The sequence below is a fragment of the Sparus aurata genome, chromosome 9 (genome assembly GCF_900880675.1).
Source record: "Sparus aurata chromosome 9, fSpaAur1.1, whole genome shotgun sequence".
NCBI classification, from domain to species: Eukaryota; Metazoa; Chordata; class Actinopteri; order Spariformes; family Sparidae; genus Sparus; species Sparus aurata.
This window is the reverse complement of record NC_044195.1, coordinates 18008545-18029958: the sequence shown is the minus strand read 5'-3', so window position 1 is coordinate 18029958 and position 21414 is coordinate 18008545. Positions and strand designations below refer to the sequence as shown.

The 21414-nt window shown below is 40.9% G+C and overlaps 1 protein-coding gene across 26 annotated transcripts in view; it reads right to left on the bottom strand.

Moving 5' to 3' along the window:
• zmp:0000001200 (dedicator of cytokinesis protein 9) overlaps positions 1-21414 on the bottom strand; it is an 87759-nt gene that overhangs the window by 8781 nt on the left and 57564 nt on the right. For 9 of the 26 annotated variants that reach the window (XM_030427985.1, XM_030427990.1, XM_030427981.1 and 6 more), the window contains exons 9-42: positions 19496-19548; positions 18246-18320; positions 18009-18149; positions 16987-17199; positions 16700-16822; positions 16163-16245; positions 14812-14934; positions 14492-14571; positions 14175-14362; positions 13635-13700; positions 13442-13534; positions 13224-13347; positions 12984-13102; positions 12696-12782; positions 12467-12556; positions 11054-11169; positions 9772-9841; positions 9565-9690; positions 9390-9461; positions 8041-8187; positions 7862-7945; positions 7595-7706; positions 7283-7330; positions 6483-6661; positions 6260-6376; positions 5407-5518; positions 5186-5319; positions 3648-3762; positions 3462-3528; positions 3330-3377; positions 1548-1684; positions 574-689; positions 329-466; positions 41-223 (exon numbers count right to left, since the gene is read on the bottom strand). In XM_030427985.1, the coding sequence (XP_030283845.1) occupies positions 41-223; positions 329-466; positions 574-689; positions 1548-1684; positions 3330-3377; positions 3462-3528; positions 3648-3762; positions 5186-5319; positions 5407-5518; positions 6260-6376; positions 6483-6661; positions 7283-7330; positions 7595-7706; positions 7862-7945; positions 8041-8187; positions 9390-9461; positions 9565-9690; positions 9772-9841; positions 11054-11169; positions 12467-12556; positions 12696-12782; positions 12984-13102; positions 13224-13347; positions 13442-13534; positions 13635-13700; positions 14175-14362; positions 14492-14571; positions 14812-14934; positions 16163-16245; positions 16700-16822; positions 16987-17199; positions 18009-18149; positions 18246-18320; positions 19496-19548 (3779 nt within the window). Of the gene's footprint in view, positions 1-40; positions 224-328; positions 467-573; positions 690-1222; positions 1267-1547; positions 1685-3329; positions 3378-3461; positions 3529-3647; positions 3763-5185; positions 5320-5406; positions 5519-6259; positions 6377-6482; positions 6662-7282; positions 7331-7594; positions 7707-7861; positions 7946-8040; positions 8188-9389; positions 9462-9564; positions 9691-9771; positions 9842-11053; positions 11170-12466; positions 12557-12695; positions 12783-12983; positions 13103-13223; positions 13348-13441; positions 13535-13634; positions 13701-14174; positions 14363-14491; positions 14572-14811; positions 14935-16162; positions 16246-16699; positions 16823-16986; positions 17200-18008; positions 18150-18245; positions 18321-19495; positions 19549-21414 lie in introns of all 26 variants that reach the window. The other 17 variants (XM_030427988.1, XM_030427998.1, XM_030427999.1 and 14 more) reach the window with 5 other exon arrangements.

The window sequence follows — 21414 nt, the reverse complement described above, 5'->3', positions numbered from 1 at the left end:
TTTTTTGTATTCTATGGAGACAACACAAGGACCATCCCACCTGTAAGTGTGTCCGGACAAAAGACTTGCGACCTGTGTAGTCAAAGTTGCTCTTCATGAGGAAGTAGAGCAGATGGGCGGCATCGCTGCGGATGGAGCTCAGCTTGGAGTTACAACACTTCAGGATCTCGTAGCAGAACGCAGCACACATGTCAGCTCGGCCTTCAAAGAACGTGCAGGGGAACTAGAGGTTGAAGGAGACAAAGAGGTCATCAGCTAAGGTGAACCCTTGAGACCGCGACAAACAATTACAGAGCTTTGTTAGGCAGGGAACCATCGTCCTTCACACCTTATAGATGAAGGTGCGCAGTGAAGTGAAGACCTGTTTGAGAGCCGTCTCTGACTGATTGATACGTAGGAAACAGAGATGGACCTCAAACACTTTCTTCATCAGTGGACTGTGGCCATGGTCAGAGCACAGCTGGGTCTATAGAGAAAGAGAGACAGACACAATAATTAATCATTGGATAACCAACATACTGTATTCAATGAAAAGTGGCTCCAGAAAAACAAAGTACAGTGAGTGTTTGTTACCTTGAATCCCATGATGAAGATACTCAGCGTGTCCAGGACAGTCAGACACACTTCAGTAGCGATGTTAGCCTCCAGCAGTGACTGATTTAACACGTCTGCATCTGAGTGACTGTAGGCTAAAGAGGACAAAAGAGAAAGCTGTAGCTGTTTCACCCCCGACGGTACAATTTAAATGTCGACATTCCAGAAAGCTCATTTAAATATCTCTTGAAATATGAGACCTGAGTGTTAAAGGCAAAGCTGTTGCTTGAAAAATGGAAAACTTCATTATGTTGAAAAGACTGAGTTTCATTCCAAACTGAAACAAAAATAATCCTTAATTAAATGAATGATGCATAAACATTGGTGAGTCAAAACATTTTGTTTACAATCAGCAGCAGTGACTTGTTTCACATTCAGGAATGAATTTCAAGTAACACTTTTTTTTTTTTTAGCATTTTGGAATGAAACCCTTCATATCTTACTTGGATTCCATTTTATTTTTCAGCGCATGAAATGTAAGATTAAGTTCAGAGCAGATGAGCTGGCCAGAGGGATGAGAGGATGTTGAAAGCTAATGTTCAGTTAAAGTACGCATGCTCCTAATTCAACCACATGAACAGAGCCATTAACAGTCTGCAAACTGCCTGCCAACCTGGTACATTCTTACCATGCTCTACAGATATTCCAAGAATACTTGAAATCTTTCTTACACTGAAAACACAAAGAAACTGTATTAAATGATGGCATTTAACACACTGAGCACACAGCCCTTTAGATAAAATCAATGTAATGCTATACACGGATTCCTTCGCCCCAATTTAATTGATTTTTCGGACAATTCTGGCGCAATTTCAACTTGACAGCAGGCTGGGTTTAACCAGAGGATGAGGAAGAGGGTGATGTTGATGAAAATGATGTTGAGAAGCACGAGGAGTCGGCGGGGGTCCTCTGGTGGAGGATGTTTGATGAGAGGTACAGTATGGGGCACTTACTGTGGTTAAAAGTGTATGAGTTATCCAGGCTGCTGAGCTGCTGTAAGCGGGCATGCATCATTCCCGCCCTGTTACGGGACACAGGCAGAGTCTGAGACTTCCGCTCATGTGCTACCGGTCCTGCCCCATCCTGGTTCCTGATGAGGAAACAGGACAATGTTAGAAGAAGGGCAGATTAGTAGCAGGGCCAGAGTTAGTGAAGCAGGTTAGGGTATAAAACACCAATTTACACACTGAATTGGTGTAGATATCACTCAAATGTGTTGGGAGCAAAATCAGATTTTTGGGACACACCATCTTGCTAAGTATTTAGCTTCTGGGATCCAACTTGAAAACATTTTTTGAACATTATGGGTGATTTTACACAATAAACCCACTGTGACACTAATGCAGTAGAGATGCCATATGTATTGTTTGGCATGCATTTAAATACAATCATTACCAAAGCAGCAGAAACAGCATTAAAGCAGCAAGTTACAGCAAATGCCATGCATATAAGAATGAAAGAGACAGATGCTATAGATGAATTTAGAGGCGGTAGTTATGTCACAACACTGCAAGTTTAATAGGATGAGGACATATCATGCATTTAGTTTTCATAAAGTCAGTTCCACCTTTAGTCTTACCCAAGCGGGAGGGGGCAGGAGCCAGGTTTTATGTCATTATGTTAAACTTGCCAGCATTTCAGTGAATAGAGATAGAAACAGTGGTGGGAGGTTAGAGAGAGAGAGCGTGAACACCCAAAAGCCCTCTGAGAGTCAAGGCCACAGCTCCCAAATAGTGTGTGTTTGGGCACATTTAAGTTACATGTCGAATAATCGTGCTCAACATACAGTCACACCCCTCAACGCAATGCGTTTTTACACTGTATAATCAAAAATGAATACAATAAGTGGCTACATCATTGTCTTGGTATCTGATGGTCATGGGAGTAAACATAGAACATTCTATCAAGGACACATTTCGTTACTTTGTAGGGTAGAGTAGCTATCAGACACATTTCACTGAGGACATATTGACCTTATGTCCTACACCACTTGGTTACACACATGAATTATTATTATTAATTAATCTTACGATCTGTAAATATTTACCACAAAAGATATGAGTCATAGATTGAAAAAATAGCTAAAAATAATGGACTGATAATAGCAAAAAGTAATTTAAAATGCTAGAAGTAATGGATTTCAATGGGTAAAAGTAATGGATTTAAATTGCTAAAAGTAATGGATAAACAGCTAGAATTGTGAGCTAAGTGATGGATTTAAATAGATGTCTGAGAGTAATGACTAAATGGTTGAAAATGTTTGCTAAAAGTGCTGGATTTAAATAGCTAAAAGTTATCGCTAAACAGCTGAATAAGTTAGCTAGCTAGTAGATCGATTGAAACTTAACTAAGGGTAATGGCTAAATTGTAAAAAAAAAAAAGCTAACGGTATTAGCTGAATTTACGCCAGTTAGCTAATGGATGAATGAAAAATTCCGCTTCTGCTAATCCAAGTGCTAGTAGTATGAATGCAAAGCTTACCAATCAAGCCTAAATACTGAAAATTCAAATAAATGACAATTATTATAACAATAAACAGTCATATAATAGCAGTGTTGTTAAAAAAAAGGCAAATTATATATTAAACTAAAGGTGCTTTGGGAGTTGTCAGAGAATACACTGGGAACCACTGTAAAATCAAATTGTTCATCACAAATTCAACTGAAAGCTTATTCAAGTTCAAACTCTTTAAAAAAAAAGGCATTCACACATTCAGATAGTGTCAACATCATTACCTTGCGATGTATCTTTTCCCCATGTATCTGAACTGATGGAGGCACACTCTAAGAGGAAAGGTGAATCAAAAAGTCAGTCACGGTAAAATGTAAAGCTTTAGCTATAAGGGCTGTCATGAAAGAATCTCTTACTCGACTAGAGTGAAGAAATCCATCAAGTCGGCAGATGTAGCCTTGTTCCAGTATGTGAACAGAGCATCTGGAAGAGACAGTGATTGACATTAGAGAGACATGTAGGTACGTTTAGTGTTTACACATCAGACCAAAGTGCAGCTGTTCAGGCAGAAGGAGCAGGAGAGAGGTGGAGTGAGTTGTTACCCTCAGACATGCTTTTGAGCACATGTAAGAAGCACATGAGGAGGCTCTTGATCTCCGCCTGGTCCAGTTTATCACATCGCAGGAGGGTACTGCCCAGGGCGGACGCAGGCTGGTTCTGAGGGATAAACACTCTGGTCAGACACAGACACACAAACAGGGCTCTTCCTTCTGTCCAGCTCATTTTTGCTGCCTCAAAGCTAAACCATGATAAATGCTCGCTCGTGAGGGCATTGATCATGGCTAGTATATTTACATTTTCTCGGGAAGTCATAGTTCACAGTCTAGACAACTGAGTGTTTGGCTATGATGCGGTCAATTTCCATCCTGGGATTACAGCGATCAAGCTACACTAGTGGAGTCATTCACTCAGAAGTTGCAAGGCTCTATGCAAAGTGGAACAGCTGCCGGTGGAAAACCATCACCACTTCTCCCAGCTGAGGCAGAGAGCAGGGAGAAAAACAGACCCAAAAGCAGTGGAGCAACAGCTCTACCACAGCAAGGGGTTGGCGATATACCAAGCACGTTCCTTTGCCAGCAGTTCGTCTAGACTATGAAACTGGCTGACTTAATGGAAAGCATGAAGCCACGGCTTTGTCAGTGGGTGTTTCGGAGAAAATACTTCAAGGCTAAAGTTAGCTTTTCTGAAAAGTTGAACGTCAACTGTGCAGCTGTGGTGCAGCTATTTTCTTGCACTTTTGGTAGTTGATTGTTAAATTAAACTATTTCAATTTCATTATTTATGTGTGCCCTTTTCCTTTAATGCTGTTAGACACACTGTGATAAAAGAGTAATAAAATCTTCACCAGAAGATAAAAACACACAACATCACAGATGATCTTTTCTGTTAAGTGGACCTCTCTCAGAGTTTGCATGAGGCCGACTTTCAAGGAAGGCAAAAAAAATGACACAGAACACATGAGAGGAAGTCAAAAGGTGAGAAATCCCTGAAGGGTGCATGCTTATCAACATCTGGAAAAAGAGCAGAGACAAACCCTGTGAGGCCCCCTGCAGGTCTGCTTTATGGCCAGAGAACAAACAGGTCCATGCCTGAGAATCATCTGGCAAAGAAAGGGGCTTCGAGGGTTGAGGACACACATGTACATACACACACTCTAACATTCCCAGGTGGGACACTCCTAAGAGGGAAGATGACTGTGTGAGGGGAAGGAGGCGCTCTGTACTTGAAGTGAAACGCTGGCTTGCAGGGCGCTTTCTGGCACACAGGGCACAGAGAGCAGGGAGAAGTCCATGGTGGCACGCTTGGTGCGCACGGAGAGCATGGTCTCCTCAGTCTCCGTAAAGAAGCGCAGGACATTGACAGAGTGTCTCCGCACAAACCTCTCCGTCTGCCATGGCCAGCCATAGAGGTGAGGAGGGGGAGTTAATGGTACAAGTTAACAAGGGGTGAGTGAAGTGTCTGAAGAACTTTTGTCATAAGAAGGGGACCTCTGATATGCCCGACAAGGACCTTAAATTTGGTTTCTCATAAATGTTGTATGAACTGACTTTACGGGCGTCTTGCAGGCATCAGGCCGTACCTTGTCCAGAGAGTTGCCCTTGTCGTTGTTCTTCTCAGGCAGGCTGTTGGCAGAGTCAATGCTGATGAGTGAACCGCGAGAATCCGCGTGGCGCACAGAGTTAATGTTGGGGGTGGACGATGTGTGAGGGGAAGCTGTCACAAAAAAAGTGCAGTTTTACATTAATATGAAACAAATATCTTGTTTTTTTCTCAATATTTGGGCATTGTCTTTCCACTCACAGGTGCCCGAGATGGCTCCAAACACGTCTTTGTGCAAGCTGGTGTCCAGGAAGGTGCTAGACCTGGGAGGCGTCATCAAGGCGTTGGTAAGAAGTGAATCTTCTCGTCCATTCTGAGGTAAAAACAAAACAAAACAGGGCAACACTTTAATGCACACAAACCCACATACTGTACAGGCAGGTTTGGGATGGTTACTTTGAAAATGTATTTTGATATAGTTACTTATTACCGCTTAAAAATGTAATGTCAGTGATGTTATCCATGTATCAAAATACAAAATTGATAACATGATGTTACTTCAGTACCAAACATATGCAATAAAGACTAGAGAAAATAAATCTCAATAAGATTGTATTTAATCTTAATAACAAGTGTCAAACCATGAGACAGACAAGTATGTCATTCTTTACCTAAAAACTGTAATCCTGTTAGTGATCCTTTTTTTTTACTGAATGCATCTGTAATCCAATTACTAGATCTTTCTTCTGTAACTTTACAGGAACACAGGTACCTTTTTTTGTATCCTAATTACGCAATGTTGTTACAGGTACATGTATTCCGTAACTCCCCAAGCCTGCATATGTAGCTTTAAAAAAAAAGGCCACCCGGTGAGGAACAGGTCTGATGGTGGGTCCTTAGGTCCAAAAATCTAAAGGTTGTAGTCAAAGGTTCTCCAGTACTATTTGTACATATATGATGGAGGATCCTGTTCTCCAATATAAAAATCTTTTCTTTATCTTTGTATGGCATATATTAGTTTCTTCAGGTGTGGATATAGTTATAGATGTCAGAAAAACCGATTGTGTTGAGTTTAGATCTTTTCCTTGGTTTAGCCACTAGATGGCTCCCTTACATTGTTGGACTGGTTGATGGGGAACGGGGATACCTCCTTCACATTCAGCCTGTTGACATTCTCTTGGAGCAGACCAAACAAGGGCAAGTACAGTGTTGCCAACCTGGCCTGCTGGCTCTGAAAAACAAATAAATCTCTCAACAGAGTCTCACTCACATCCACAGCAGATGCTGACGTGCAGTGGAAATGCAAAAGAGCACAGAGGCGAGAAGGCACTGCTTACTTTAGAGGTGTAGCGGTCATCAAACGTGTGCTTTATCATCAGACCCTTCAGCACCTGGATGGCATTCTGACGAATCTCCCTGAACTCCTGCAGAGCTGCACTGACCTCCCTGAGCAGCATCCCGACCAGGAAGTGGTTCTTGCAGAAGTCATCTGTCAGTGAGTAATCCAGCTGGAGGTCTGAGGAGAGGAAGAGGACAATGAAGAGATTAGGATAAGGAAAAAGTGCAAAAATGCACGGACAGTGTAAAGCTTGTTGACAACATCAAATCCTGGTAAACGATTCAAATACCAAAGTGATTCTGATGATGTTTTTCTAACAATCTATTCTAGGGAAAAACAGATTGACAGAAAAGCTTATAATTTATGTTTGACACGTTCAGGCTGTGTGACTGAGCTTCTGTTGCACGTCGACGGTGATCATTGTAGAAAAAAGACAAACAGGATCAAAGCTTGTGACTGAATCATGGCAGCTGTTCACAGATGGTTCCCAACATTATTTAAGAGAGGTAAAGAAATCCCAAATCACACTCAAAGATTCCCCCAAAATGACTGAAATCAAATTAAACACACTATTTCATCCAAACTCCAAACCACCTCCAGACAGGAAAAAAACTACTTGCACTCGCTATCACCCACACCTGCCCAAAGAGCCAATCCCAGCTTCTATACACATCTTTCACTACAATGCCTGAGTTCAGATTTTGGATCATTTTTACCCATTCCAGTCATGGTTCTATGATTAGATCAAAGTCTGCTCTTTTTGGAGATGACATGCAAGCAGCACACCCTTGTACCTACCTACTGGAGTATCGTCTGACTCCACTGTATCATATGGAGACACTAAAGCTAATTGAGGAACACAAAAACAAACAAAGTATGTTCTATAAAATAAAAGACTGCTACAATGACAGAAAACCTGTTTAACTGCTATTCAATTAAAATTGTGTACGTATGAGTTGTTAAATCAGTACAACTATTTCATTTGTGCTGGCCTTTGACAGTAAAGCAGTTTGGTTTTACTTCAGTTTTCTATGTAAGCACTCTGGCACTTTGTAAAGCTACTGTAAGGGTTGTTACGTAACCAAGAGACAAATCTGCCAATCTTCTCACCTTGAAACCTCAATATTCTCCCCTTTCCGAATGGCATAGGCAGGTTTAAGGGGACGTAGTGCTCGTGGTTGCACACGACACGCAGGAACTCGAACCTGAACTCAAACAGCGTCTGCATTCAGAAAACAATGGAAACCATTAAAGTAGTGCAAAACGTATCTGGAGCACAGCCTAACATCCTCCATCAGGACGCTGACAAGGCTTTGCACATTTTTACAAACAAGGATTTATGTGTATAGATGCTGTTACTGTATGTATTGTGCGTACCTTTGGGTCTCCGGGCATGAAACAGTTGAAGTAGTTGTTGATCTGCTTGAACACAAAGCCTCTGTCCATCAGGTTGAAACAGCGCTAGAGACAAGGATGGAGAAAAGCAATTATGTCACTATTTATAGCAAATCAGAAATAATATGTGCATCCACTGGCACCCTGCTGTAACTCCTGACCTTGATGAAGACTGCCAGACTGTGGTTGGCGTTCCTGGCAGCATCCAGGTTGTCTTTGTACTTCTGAGTGATGTGAGGCATCATCATGTTGACAAGCGTCTCCACTGTGTGATGGAAGGATGCTGAGAAGCGCTGATTCCTGGACAGCTGCAGGGCATAGCATGAATGTTCATACACGTTATTCTACAAAAATACACCTGAGGTTCGATAGATCTGGTCTGGTAAGATAAGTAAGAAAATACCATGAAAAGATCAAACCCACAAATAAATGAATAGTAAATATTGCTTGTGCAGCCAAAGCCAGATATAGTTTAGATATAGATAGTGTGACAGAGCCTGCAAAAATAGGCATATAGAAGAAAGAAGTCTTTCTAACACGTGGTTAACATTGTGAAAGGGTCGACTTTATTCTAAACCGTGATCTTTTCTTAAACCTAACCAAGTAGTTTTGTTGCCTAAACCTAACCCAACTGTGACTGTCTGTCTGTCTAAGTCTAATAATAAAATAATAAATCAATAATCTAACAATAGCCTCCACAGAGGACATGGACCCCCAGTCTTCTAGGTGAAAGTCAGTGTGATTGCTCAGTTGCCAGGATGGTCAAAGGGGGCACAATTAAAAACAAATCAATGCGAGCGACGCTGTTGCATTGAAACCATGTTCCTTCATTATGATGTACATCGGCATTATGTTATAATTCTATCCAATATACACCATCCTGCAAACCAAAATGCTCACAAGTACATAATAATGTAAATTATCCGCCTCTCAAAATAGTCCCCAACAAATGCACTATACTGTGTACTACACTACATACTACCATTTGGGTAAGGTGTGCAAAAAATCACAATGTTTAAAAAAAAAAAATTTAATGTCTTTTAAAATTCAAAGTACATATTTTTACCACAGTTTTAAAGATTCAAATCTACAGTAGAAATGAATGGGTGGTGTAAAGAAGTTGGGAAGTACCGAGAGAAGGAATCACATGTTATTAGTTTGGGTCTTTTTTTACAGGATTAGTTGACATCAACAAAAATATAGAATATCGTCAGCCTTGAAGTGAAACTTCAGTCTCCACACTGGTCTGACTTCTCTTTTGGAACATGTACTCGCTTCCACTGCCGGCTCCACATTGTGCCAGTGGAGGTTAAACACAGGGATGTGGTTTCTTATGGGGTATGAACAAATGCGGCCAATTAAACTGCACAACAGTGTGGGAACAGACTGTGGATACATAATACTTTGACTGTGGTGCTGCGGCTGTCCACAAGACTTGGCATGTCGTGAACCACCTAAGCTGTCATAAAGCAGACACCCCTGAGTCAAACACATGCTGTGGCAGACTTACCTTCACTTTACAGCTCTCAGTCAAGTACTGAGCCATGGACTTGACTAAGGCTTCAAAGAAATACCACGAGTACTGCAAGGCAGACAAACACCAATCAGCGAACAATAAAGAGGAAATTCACGTCAGTTATAATCACACACTGTGTAATCCTTTTCAGAGAGTACAAATGTGTTACCTTGAGGAGCTTGTTACTGGTGAGGAAGTCAGTGGAAGGCTTCAGGATAGCAGTCATGGCTTTAGCCAGCTCCTCGTGCACGGCTCGGGTGGTGGTGGACGTGTGTGGCTCAGTCTTAAATACAAACTGCGTCAGACACATGAGGAGAAATCAGTCCAAACCCAACATATGAATAGTGAGTTATGATATATAGCATGTGATCTTTACCTTCACATACGATCTTAGGTAGTGCTCCAAACCCTCCTCATGGCACTGGGCAACGATGTGAATCATGACTCTATAAGGAAACACCGGATGAGGAAAGCATGTGTGAGGAAATGGATCTGAATGGAGCTGAGACGGCTAATAACGGTTCTGACATACGCGTGCTTCATTCACAACATTATTCTTTCAATTTCAGTTTTAAAATTTCTAAATTCAATCCATATTTTTCAACCTGGACCCTATTTTCCCATGTTTTGTGTCTAAGTTACGAATGGCAACAGCAAACCCCAGCTGAGACGGACTTAAGATCCCTCTGATTTAACCAGAAACAGCTGCTCGCCAAACACATGGGGAAAAGGTTGGGTTAGGTTAAATCCCCTTTAAATCTCAGCTAACAGAGAAATAACATCTCACAACTAAATACCCCAGTACAGACACGTCTGTGTTGTTATTGTATTATAATATTATACCTATGTTGTGTTTTTCTTTTCCTTTTTTTTTCTTCTTTTATCTTCTTCTTCTTTTCTATTTTGACTTTTAAAGAAGCCTCCTGTGGAGTTAGTGTTGTGAACTAACACCCTACAAATACTGCTATTACCCTGTCGATTAAACTTTACTAAACAGATATATAAGATCTTGCACACCAGAAAGTCTCACTGAAATAGGTTCAGGTGTGTTGGGACTGACTTCATGACAGTGAAAAAAACAAAACAGGCCACACATCAGCCACTTAAATAATGTTTCTAAAATCTAAATCTAAATCTATATATATATATATATATATATATATATATATATATATATATATATATATATATATATATATCTATATCTATATCTATATATATATATATATATATATATATATATATATATATATATATATATATATATATATATATATATATATATATATATACACACAATTTTCTTTTGGCATGCATGTGACCAAAATATTGTTCTCCACAGCAACAACATTCAGTCGACCAGACACCAAAAAAGAAAGCCACTGATGGTGAAAAAGTCCCTGGGCATAAATAAAAGACAGACATGTAAAAACATTTATGAGTAATAAAAAGAGTCAGTGGTAATTAAGAACAGGAGAAGCCGCTGCAATCGTGTGTATTTCCATCTTAATGACGAACTGTAGCTTGGAAAAAACAAACTAATTTGAGCTCTCTTGAAAAAATAAATGCTGAATATATTTCCAGATCCACCTCTAGTAGTTATAATTTACAAGATATTATCTGAACTGTAAATGAAGGATCGCCTCAGAGACACTTGCCTGGTGACGTTGACTGCCACGTCCTCTTGGGTGGCGCTGGTTAGCACCCTAAACAGCTGATTCAGGGTGGTGGGCAGGAACTTGATCATCACATGGCTCTCCATGGCATGCAGACTCTGAGGGGGGGAAAGATCACAGCGATATGCTTATGTAGATCTTGACTGCATAGCCCATTGTGTATAACGAGGAGATGAATGTGGACCACGGTCATGTTGTTTTTCCTTCTCCAGTCAAACCACAGAAGGCTAGTAAATTATTACATGTGAAGAAACTAATCCAAAAGGTACAACAGGAGGAAATGCGTGAACAACTCTGTACTAATCAGCCACACCTGATGCCTCAGCTGCCTGGAACATGGCAGAGTGTGGGTACTGGTGCATCATCGCCTGTGTGTGTGTGTGTGTTTGTGTGTTTGTGTGTGTGCAGGAAACGAACACAAGCCCTGCCAAGTCATTTGGCAGAATCGCTGCTTGACCCTCAGGCCATTGTTCATGTTCACTGCTGTGTTGACATTAGAGCCTGAGAGATGCATTGGAGCAAGTGCTGCTGTTCATGTCAATGTCCGACAGGGGAACAGTGAACTGGAACTGACGGGCAAACTGAGCTACCAGTAGAAACAGGAGAAAGAATCACAGCAGCTGTGGGTATCAGTCTGATCTTAGCAGGAAAGACAATTTAATTCTACAGAAAATATCATTCAAAAACCGCCCAGAAGGATGCGCTGTTGGCAAACCACAGGACGAAGCGGAGCATTAATCTCCATGTGATTCTGCCCCAACCAAGCATGACAGTCTGCGGTTTCACAGTGAGTAAGAGCCAGCGTTAAGGTTTCAAGTTAATACAGAGAAGGTTTAGTGTGAAAACATGTCGGACCCTTCCCTTTAGGCATCAAAAAAATTGTCCTTCCCTTGGAGTTAACACCCAAATACTCAACTTATGCATCCTTGCAGAACATGTGCACTCGGTTACACGGTATAAGCCACGGCTGTAATGTCAACACTGTGGATTGTGGTTTGAATGCGACTCCGAGTGGTGTTAACAGTCTTTTTAAAGGTTCTTTCAAGCATGTACAGCCACTAGTAGTTTTTCACATTTTCTTTGATAGAAACAGAATCAAGAAAAATTCAAATAATTAATTTGAAATATTGAACTTGTTTAACAAATTAGTGAAACAAAAAAAAAACATTTTGTAGTATTAATTAGCATGTTTATCGGCATATTCCTCAAGTATTTGGGTTAGTACTTGTACTAAAGATACTTGTAAACCTAAACTTCGAACCCACAAAATATATAGTTTATTTTTGTGTCCATATTTTATCGCTTTCTTGGTCTGTTTAAATTTTGTCCATCACTTGTTAAGCACTTTGACCTGCATTACGCTGTTTTAAAGGTGCTTTTACACTCTTTTTTTACCTTCAGGTATTTCACCAGCTCTCCTCCTGTCACCTGGGGCGCAGGTGCAACGCTCTGACAGTGATGAAAGAAATTGTGCAAATGTTGATCCTATAAGAGACACAAAGAAATACAGAATACAAAAGTTTCCTCCACAAAGCTGTGTTTCGATGTAATGGCAGCATTAAAAAAGTGATGAACAATCAGGGTAAAGGATGCAGATACACTTTACAGGTCGGTACAAACTCACCTGAGTGTAGACTGTGGACACCAGATGAGAAGACACCTTGAATAAAGGCCTGCCTCCATCTACCCATTTGACTTCAGGACCCGAATGCTGTAATACAAAGAAAAAGTTACAGTTCTTCACTCAATAATTCAGCAGTACGGCTGTCGTGTTCTCATGTCATTATCTCGGCAGATGGCTTGGCATCTCTAAAAACATATTTACAAATAGTCATAGTCTGCACATGAATCAGCTTTGCACTAAATAAAGAATGAAAAAGATGAACTTTAACAGCTTGTGGATGAACTCTACCTTGCTGGCACCCTCCTGACAACTGAGGTATCCAGCAGGCAGGTTGGCAGCCACAGGGATTTGGTTCTCGTTCATGATCACCCGGCCGTCCTTCAGCAGGGGGAGCCAGGCGTAACCCACTGAGAGAAGAGAAAGAAGGTACGATAGTCAGCTGAGAGCCTGGCGCATTGAGCCAGGAAAGAAAAATGTGTAAAAGTCAAACGCCGATATTCAAATGACTGTATGGTTCAGTGTTGTTACCTTGGGTCTCGACCAGGTCTCTCTTTTTGGTGCTGGCCTTGCTGTTGTTGTCACAGCTGACGTGGTAGAAGGTGAAGAGCAGGTGATGCTTCTCATGGAGCTGAGTTGGCAGCTCGATCTTATACTAAAGCACAAATAAACATAAGACATTTACTGCTTTATACATGTGAGTGTCACTCATCGCTGCATCATGACAGATTCGGTGCAGTGGTTCCTACCTCATCGTAGAATTCAGGGTTGTGCTGGTGATGTAATACTGCAGCAAAGGCATGTTTGGTAAACAGAGGTCCTCCAGGTCGGCCGTAGATGCACTGTGGGAGGATAACAATGGTTATACAATGGTTCCTGTGATGGGAGGGGCTGTCCCTAAGGGAATAATTGGAAGCACTTCCAGGACACATCTGAGTTTACCTTTAGTGAAACAGCCTCTTCCTCATCTGAGTCCTTGAACTCGATGCAGACAGCTATGTTTCGAGCCTGAGGAGAGACACAAATGAGCAGAACCGACCCAGTTTACCACACTATGAGAGAAGAGTGCACTGTATAACAGTAAACCATTTGTCTGCATGTTGCACAGAAGCCCTGAGAGGCAAGTCAGTAAGTGATAAAAAAAGCATTGCCAGGATATATATTTATATGTTTTTTAAATTGTCTGGTGTTTTTTTTTTAGCCAATTTTCCTTTTTAACTGCCACAGGAGGATGAAGTGGAGCACCAGGTGTACATGAATGTTATAGTTCTACTGAAAACATGTAATGAGTATTACGCTAGTTCACCCGCCAAACTTTGAAAACAAAAACAAAAACAGAAATAATTTCCTTGCCAAAGTTTTTTCCCAAAAAAATATAATAAATAAATAAAATGAAACAGAAAAGAATAAACTAATTATTTTTTCACATTTGCCTCTCCTGGCTTCTGTCAAAAAGACACCATAGTCCCTTATATGTGGTACCTTTGCAAATGACTTTTGGCTGTCGTACTTCAAGTGCTTCGGGTAGACATAGAGGTGATTGTTGTAGATGGTGAAAGGCTGAGAACATTTGGCGATGCACGGCACAAACTCCTCCACTTCAAAGAAGACGTTGGTCTTCTCGCTGACATCAAATTGCTTCACAGGAATGTAGGATGAGGTAACACAATCTATATACAGAAGCAGGAGGGAGGGAGACTAAATAAACAGGCAGCGGACAACGCGACTGATCTGCTCTGAGCAGAAACAGCTTTCATGTCTCTCATGTTGGCTGCATGGAGCGAGTTTAGAGGCCTTACTTGTCAAGTCGGGGGCTACATTGTCAATGGTAACGTCGAGGTTTCCTAGTATTACAGGCAGCTTGGCCATCTTCTCTGGCCTGAGGAAAGGAAAATAAACTGCAGTTAAGTCTTTGCTATCGTCTACCAAAGACTAGAGTGAGCAGTGACAAATGGTATATACACACATACTACATTCACAGATGTGAGCAAACATCTTATTTCCAAAACCGACCGGCACTTTCCAAAGTGCAACCTATAGGAGCATATTTTCCATATTTTCCTTCCCAGAACATCTGCAGGAATACTCAGACAGTTTATAACAAAGAAGCATTACTCACTTTCTGAAATCAGCCAGCAGCTTGAGCATATCCTCATTGGATAGCTTGTTGCTGTCCTGTCTGTACAGAGCTGAGAAACGAGCACTTTTGTCGAGCGTCCCTGAAGCATCTCTGAACAAAGGCCTGCGAGAAGGAGAAGAAGAGCCAGAATAATTTCTCTTGTCCTGAATTCACCTCTGCATCCTCTGCACCACACTGGGCAACAATACTGTACCTGAATGATAGCGTTTAATGCTGCATCATTGATTAAGCTATTTATTTTTCCAATAAACCGATACTAGTTACACTAATTTAAAACTGAAAAAGCACAAAACCTTCACATCTGAGAGGGCAGAGTTTGACGTTTTTGCTTGATAAGTGACTTTCACAAAGTACGAAAGGAACATAAAAGGTTGTTGTCATTGCTTCATTCTCATTTGCTATGTAGGTTTATTTACTAGATAATAAAGGCTGGTTTCACACTGCAAGCCTTAGTGCTCAATTCAAATGTATTGCTCAGTTTCATTTTATTTTACTGTTTTGGGGGGCTGTCGTGGCTTTATTCGACAGTACAGCTTAAGAGTGACAGGATTCTGGATGTGAGGGAGAATGACATGCCGCAAAGGGCCGTAGGTCAGATTTGAACCCCGGCCGCTGCAGCAAGTCTTAAACCCATATCAGATCCCAGTGTAATCTTGTCACGGAGGTCACGTCATGAAATGACCCGCATCACGCCTCATATGTCGCACACTGCTCGCTAAAGTACAGATGTAAATATGGAAGCCAGTGAAGTCAGCATTTGCAGCTGATGAGCTGCAGAAGCCAACAATTTCATGGACAGATAATAAGAAGTATGAGGATGAGAAGAAAGATTAACACTTTTTTTTATGATAGCTTCTTGGCTGATACTTCTGTACTGGAGGTGTGGGTGGATGTGGAGTTAGAGCCAGGACTGGTGGGATTGTAGCTTGATCCAAAATTTCAGGGTGTAAAGGGCTACTTTAAAGTAGCTTAGTATCTGTGAAGTGATGTAAATGGGAAGGAATTCTGACATGACTCATCGTTCTGAGGTCGCATTGCAAAAAATAAGACCTGCATCAGGTTTAGCACCACACAGGTGAGTGGTGCAAAGATGCACAGGATTTGTGCTGTTTTGATCTGACTCACACAAAAGCAAAACAAATCTGATTAGGGCCACTTGTCCCTGCAGTCTGAACACAGCCTATGAGTTTTTTTTTTCCTAAAACGACTGCACCATTGCTGTTGGAGTGTATCTCTATGGGTTTTGGTTCTGGTGTAAAGCACACAGAACGTTTTCATGCAAGCAGAACATACAGGTTTAACATTTTACTTGTTAAAAGAGATAAAGCACCTTGCTGCCCAGGCAAAAGGCATCCTGTACTGGCCCAACCGGCTACATGCCAGCTTGGCATTTTTCAGGACCTTCTGTGCCACCTAGTGGAAAAAAGGAACACAGTTTGAGTTCAGTTTAATCACTCAGATGCACAAGTTGGTCTCAGCCCTGCAGGACTGTAACATATTCAGCATGCTGCCAGTCTCAACACGGATACACACAGATATGTCTTAATAACATACAATACACAGACACACACACACACACACACACACACACACTTTTTCATACACACACACAAAAGACACTTAACATATTTTCTTTCTTTCCTGAATCCCATCACTACCCACCACAGTCCCTGCAGGGTGCACAACCACATTTGTACAGCCAAAGTCAATGCTTCTGTTGAGAGTTTGTGAAGCCGGTCGGCACTAAAAAACACGGATGATTATCTGTGTATAATGTGGAATAATCTGGTGGAATCTGCTGAGTCTCAGGGAACATACTGCCCTGTGAGGAGGGCCCTGATGGAAGTTCATGCGTGGGTCACAGTACCTTTGTGGAGTCTGAACTCTTCATGTATGGCTCGGCACAGTGGTTGATTCCACCCTGCAGCACCTTCTCGATGCGGGCCACAAGGAAGATATCTGGGTGAGGGCATGTTACAGAGAATACTCCCTGTGGAGACAACGAAACGCACCTTATTTCTCAGCAAGAATTGCACTTATGGAAATGGCATCAGCACGGAGTGAAATATCTTAACAATTACATTCATGTTCCCCAGAGGATGAATCCTAATGACTTTGGTGATACACAGACATTGTCTTTGTTTCATGACTCACCTGTCTTGGATACTTCAAGGCTGACTCTGGCACCCCGTGGACCAACCGCTGCCCCTCAGGGTGGGTGTCACCCCCACCGTTCATATACTGGCTGTTGTTACTGGGCACCAGGCCCCTTACGGACGGGTGGTTTAAGTCCACATGGAAGTCAGAGGAGATCTTCCTGCCGTTCTGGATGTCGAACAGTGACAGGGTGACGTAAAATGGCTCCACCTGGAGAAGGAGAAGGGAAACAAATCTGCTTTAGAACGATTACAGGGATAAATTTTTTTTACCCTTTTCTCCCACATTTTGTCAAACAGAATACTCATAACAGCATACAATCAATAACTGTTCACTAGATATTTACTGTATTATAAGGGGATGATGTAAAAGTCTGTTAAACTCTCTGTAACTGAAATTGTTTCATGCCGTTTTTAACGTTTTACAAATGCATAAACTGTTTATTTCCGGCAAAGTTTCAAATGAGATGTAAAATAAGGAGATTTTTGGTGAAACAACATTATTTTAAGCTTTATTATCTATTATTATTTACAAATGGATAAATATATAACCAGTAATTTTGTTAATTGTGTTTGTAATTGTTGTATTAATACTCCATATAGGCAGATTTCCTAAACTGAGGTATTGATCAGGACAAATAAAAAATTGATTGGTGCCCCTCATTCTAATGCTTAACCGTCAGCTTTTCCATTAATAGTTCACTGGAGGGAGCTGGTTGAACACACTTCAGAGTATCTGCTGTGCGTGCGTGTGTGTGCATGCGTGCGTGTGTGTGAGTGTCATGTTGAGTCTCTAACAGACAGATTCTGTTGGGAGGGACAGCAGGACATCAGACTCCATTACACAGATTATTCTTCATTACTGAGCCTGTAGCATGGTTGCTACGCCAACAGGAGTTGCTCAGAGGCCCCGATAATGAGGGGAGTCCATCCGGCCGCTCTTACAACTATGTCATCCCACTTTAGTTGACCGGATGGTGATATTTCTGTTATTGAGGGGCCTATTGTGGCCTGCCTTACGTTTGTTGTGGGTCCCTCCTCGTTCTCGGCCACACAGCTCTGCAGATTGAACGAGAGGTCATTGCAGTTCACCAGAACACGCTTGCCAAACTTCTCCTCGAACTGCTTAACATCCGGCTCAATTCCTGAGAAATCGAGTTTCTAAAGACAGAACAACAGAAGGTATTACATCATATTAGAGAGCATTAGGTTGGATCTCATCACCAGATGAGATAAACAAACTTAAATGTGTTTCACCTGCGTGTCAGGATCCAGAGTGAACAGCTTCAGTCTGGTCTCGCTCCTCATCCTGGACTCTATATCTCTTGTGCTCTGAGGAGAAGAAAGACACATTCTTAACAGGTTGAAACCAGAAACTGATATGCTAGAAACATCATCTGAGAGACTTACACTCAGTTGTTTTTAACATTAGAACATTTTTTTGTCAATTGCACGCATCTGGAAACGAGTCATCATATTTTACAGGCTGATCACTGTGGGCAGAGTCAGGTGGTGCCAGTGCACATTTCAATGCTGCACACTGTAACCTGTCAAGCTGTTTCCCAGTTAACTGTTACCACCAGTTTCCATGCACATATGGCTTTACTGCTGCGTACCACTCTGCGATGCAGCAGCATGAATATATCCATTCCAGTAAGTCATCAGTCAGTAAATCATTTAAAGAATGCAGATGTTTCCATCCTCACAAATAATCCTAATGCAGGTCTCATTATGTCGAAACAAGTGTCAGCCTTTTCCACTACTGGATATCTCAAGTTGAATGTTGTTGAATGCATTTTTTAAGGCCTGGGGAACGACGTATAAATGATGGGAAAAGGTGGATGCTCAAAAAAGCATGCCGTTTCCAACACAGAAAATTGTATTCATAAAGGAAGAAAAAGATCTTAAAGAACAAAGTGTAGAAAAAGACACCTTATGATGATTTATAATTATTACTGTGTGAAGGTTACTGTTTCAGTGCACTTTTGTTATCTTAGACCATAATGTTTATTGTTGAACTGTAAAATATCCCACCTCTGTTACATATGTTTTGTCTCTTAACAAAATTTGAGGGATCACAGCAAAAATGTGTGTACATCAGCCAATATTTCAACAGAATCAGGTGTAAACACAATATATACAGAACGGTTATGCCTATTTCAGTGTTTGTGCGTTAAGACAGTTTTAGTCGTGAATCTACACAGAATTTTTATGCACTCGGGCTGTTTCATTTGCAGTGCTTTTGGATGAAACCCAAAAAACACTGAATGAATGAGGTCATCCAGTGGAAATTGTTCTGAGAAGGTTTAGCTCATCACATGACAAGACGTCTCTGTTTGATGTCAGATCAGATCTTCAAAAAACAACAAATAGATGTCTGAGAAATTAGGTGTGTAACCAGTAACTCTTAAATCTTAATTCAAGCCACATGTTTCCCTCACAACTTCAATGGACGAGCAGAGACTTAATGCTGCAGCTCTGTGTAATGATGAGAAAGTAGGACCTACCTGAAAGCTGTCCATACTGCCAGAGGAGCTGTCTGACTTTCCAAGATCATCATCTAAAGGAAAATACAAGAAATCATTGAATTGCAGAGCATAAATAAATAAAAAAAAACCCTTGTGTTGTTAAACCTCCTTAATCGCTTTCTGACATGTGAAAGTTAGGTAAACACCAATTCAACTGGATTGAGATGGAGATACCACAGGTCCCAGCGGTGTATTTAAGGAAAGCTCAGTGATCTCTTCAAGCGGAATGTTTTTCTCCTTCTCGTGCACAGCGTGATTAATAAAAACCTGAGGAGTTAAAGACAGATTAGTGGAGCGTTTTGTGCAGAGGCATTCAGCCTCTTTCCTCCATGGCTAAGCCTCCTGCGAGACAGGAGGTGAGCATTAAAAGCCTGGGTGGTCTGCTACCACACAGCCGCACACTGCACCACACTTAACCACGGCGCCAGGAGGAAGTGAGCTGCCAGTAATGAGTGGATGCTGGTGTGAATGAAGAATGTGTCATTAAAAACATCCTCAGGTACATACAGAATCCAAGAGTAAATATAATGATAATGATGAGTGGATTTACTGGATCTTCAAGAAGGTTGGATTATCATTCTGCTTATGATAACTGAGGGTTTTTCATCTCAGGAATTTAGTTTACAGAATGTCACCACTGTTGCTTCTATATTAGTCCAACACATTTTGACAGCTACAGTGAATAACTATTATTTTCATTATCAAATATTCTTTACCATTTTCTCAAATAATCATAAAAATGTCCATCACAAGTTCCCAAAGGGACACCTTGACATCAACAGTCCAACGATATTAAGTTTACAATCAGAAGAGTAGGAAATGAAGAATATATTAAAATCTAAGAATCTGAAACTGGAAATTTTTTTCTTAAAATCTGACTCGAAGTGATCAATTGATTATAAAAATAGCTGCAGATCATTTTCGGTCGACGTTTTAGATTAACTGATCAAATGCTTAACTGATGGTTGCAGCTCAGCGGATTTTACACAGTACAGCAGTGGTGGAATTCAGTACATTTACTGTAGTACTGTACTGTATTTAAGTAAAGATTTGATGTATTTGTCTATACCATTCATGCCATAATACAGCTTTGATGGACATATTTTACTGGACTACAAATATTTTACAGGTTAAATTTTTTACATGCAAAACATATAAAGAGCTTGTTATAAATTAAACTGCAGTATAGTATAACGGTATACATAAGCACAGCTGAAAACATCACTTAATAAAGTTACTGACAGAAAATGTATAATCATTAGAAAACATTTTCTAAACAAAAATACCAAATATTTCATGGTTCCAGGTTCCAGGAAGATTAGTAGCTTTTCCTTTGACAATCTTTGTGCTTTAACGCATCATTCGGAAAAAAAAAACTGATGTCACAGTGTAACAGCTTCAAAAAAGTGATCATCATCTGCATATAGGTATAGATATCATCTTTCACTTGGCTATATTCTGAGGAAAATGAAGTTGCGTGACCAACACAGGAAGAGGCATTGTTTTACCTGATCGCTTTCCCCATGTAAAGGTGTAACAACTGGAAAAAGTGTGTAAACGCTACACCACAAAAGAAAAAGAACCCTGCTGATGGAGGAGGCAGAGAAGGCGAAGAGTAGAAAGAAATAGAGTGATAGAAACCAAGGTTAAACGTGAGTGAACGGACGGACGTTCACTCAATGGAGAGCTCTCTGGTGTCGTGTCTGATATGTGTTTCCCACTTAGATGTTTGAAAACCAGCATTCTTTTCACAAGCTCAGCGAGAAACAAAACCTGCCTAATTATTCATACAAACAAGTCGTCTACTCCGCCTTTTCATAGCACAGCGATCAAGGTTTCTAGCTCAAATTTGGATTCTTCCAGGCCATGAGCGGTAGCCATGTTGCTCACACTGTCTT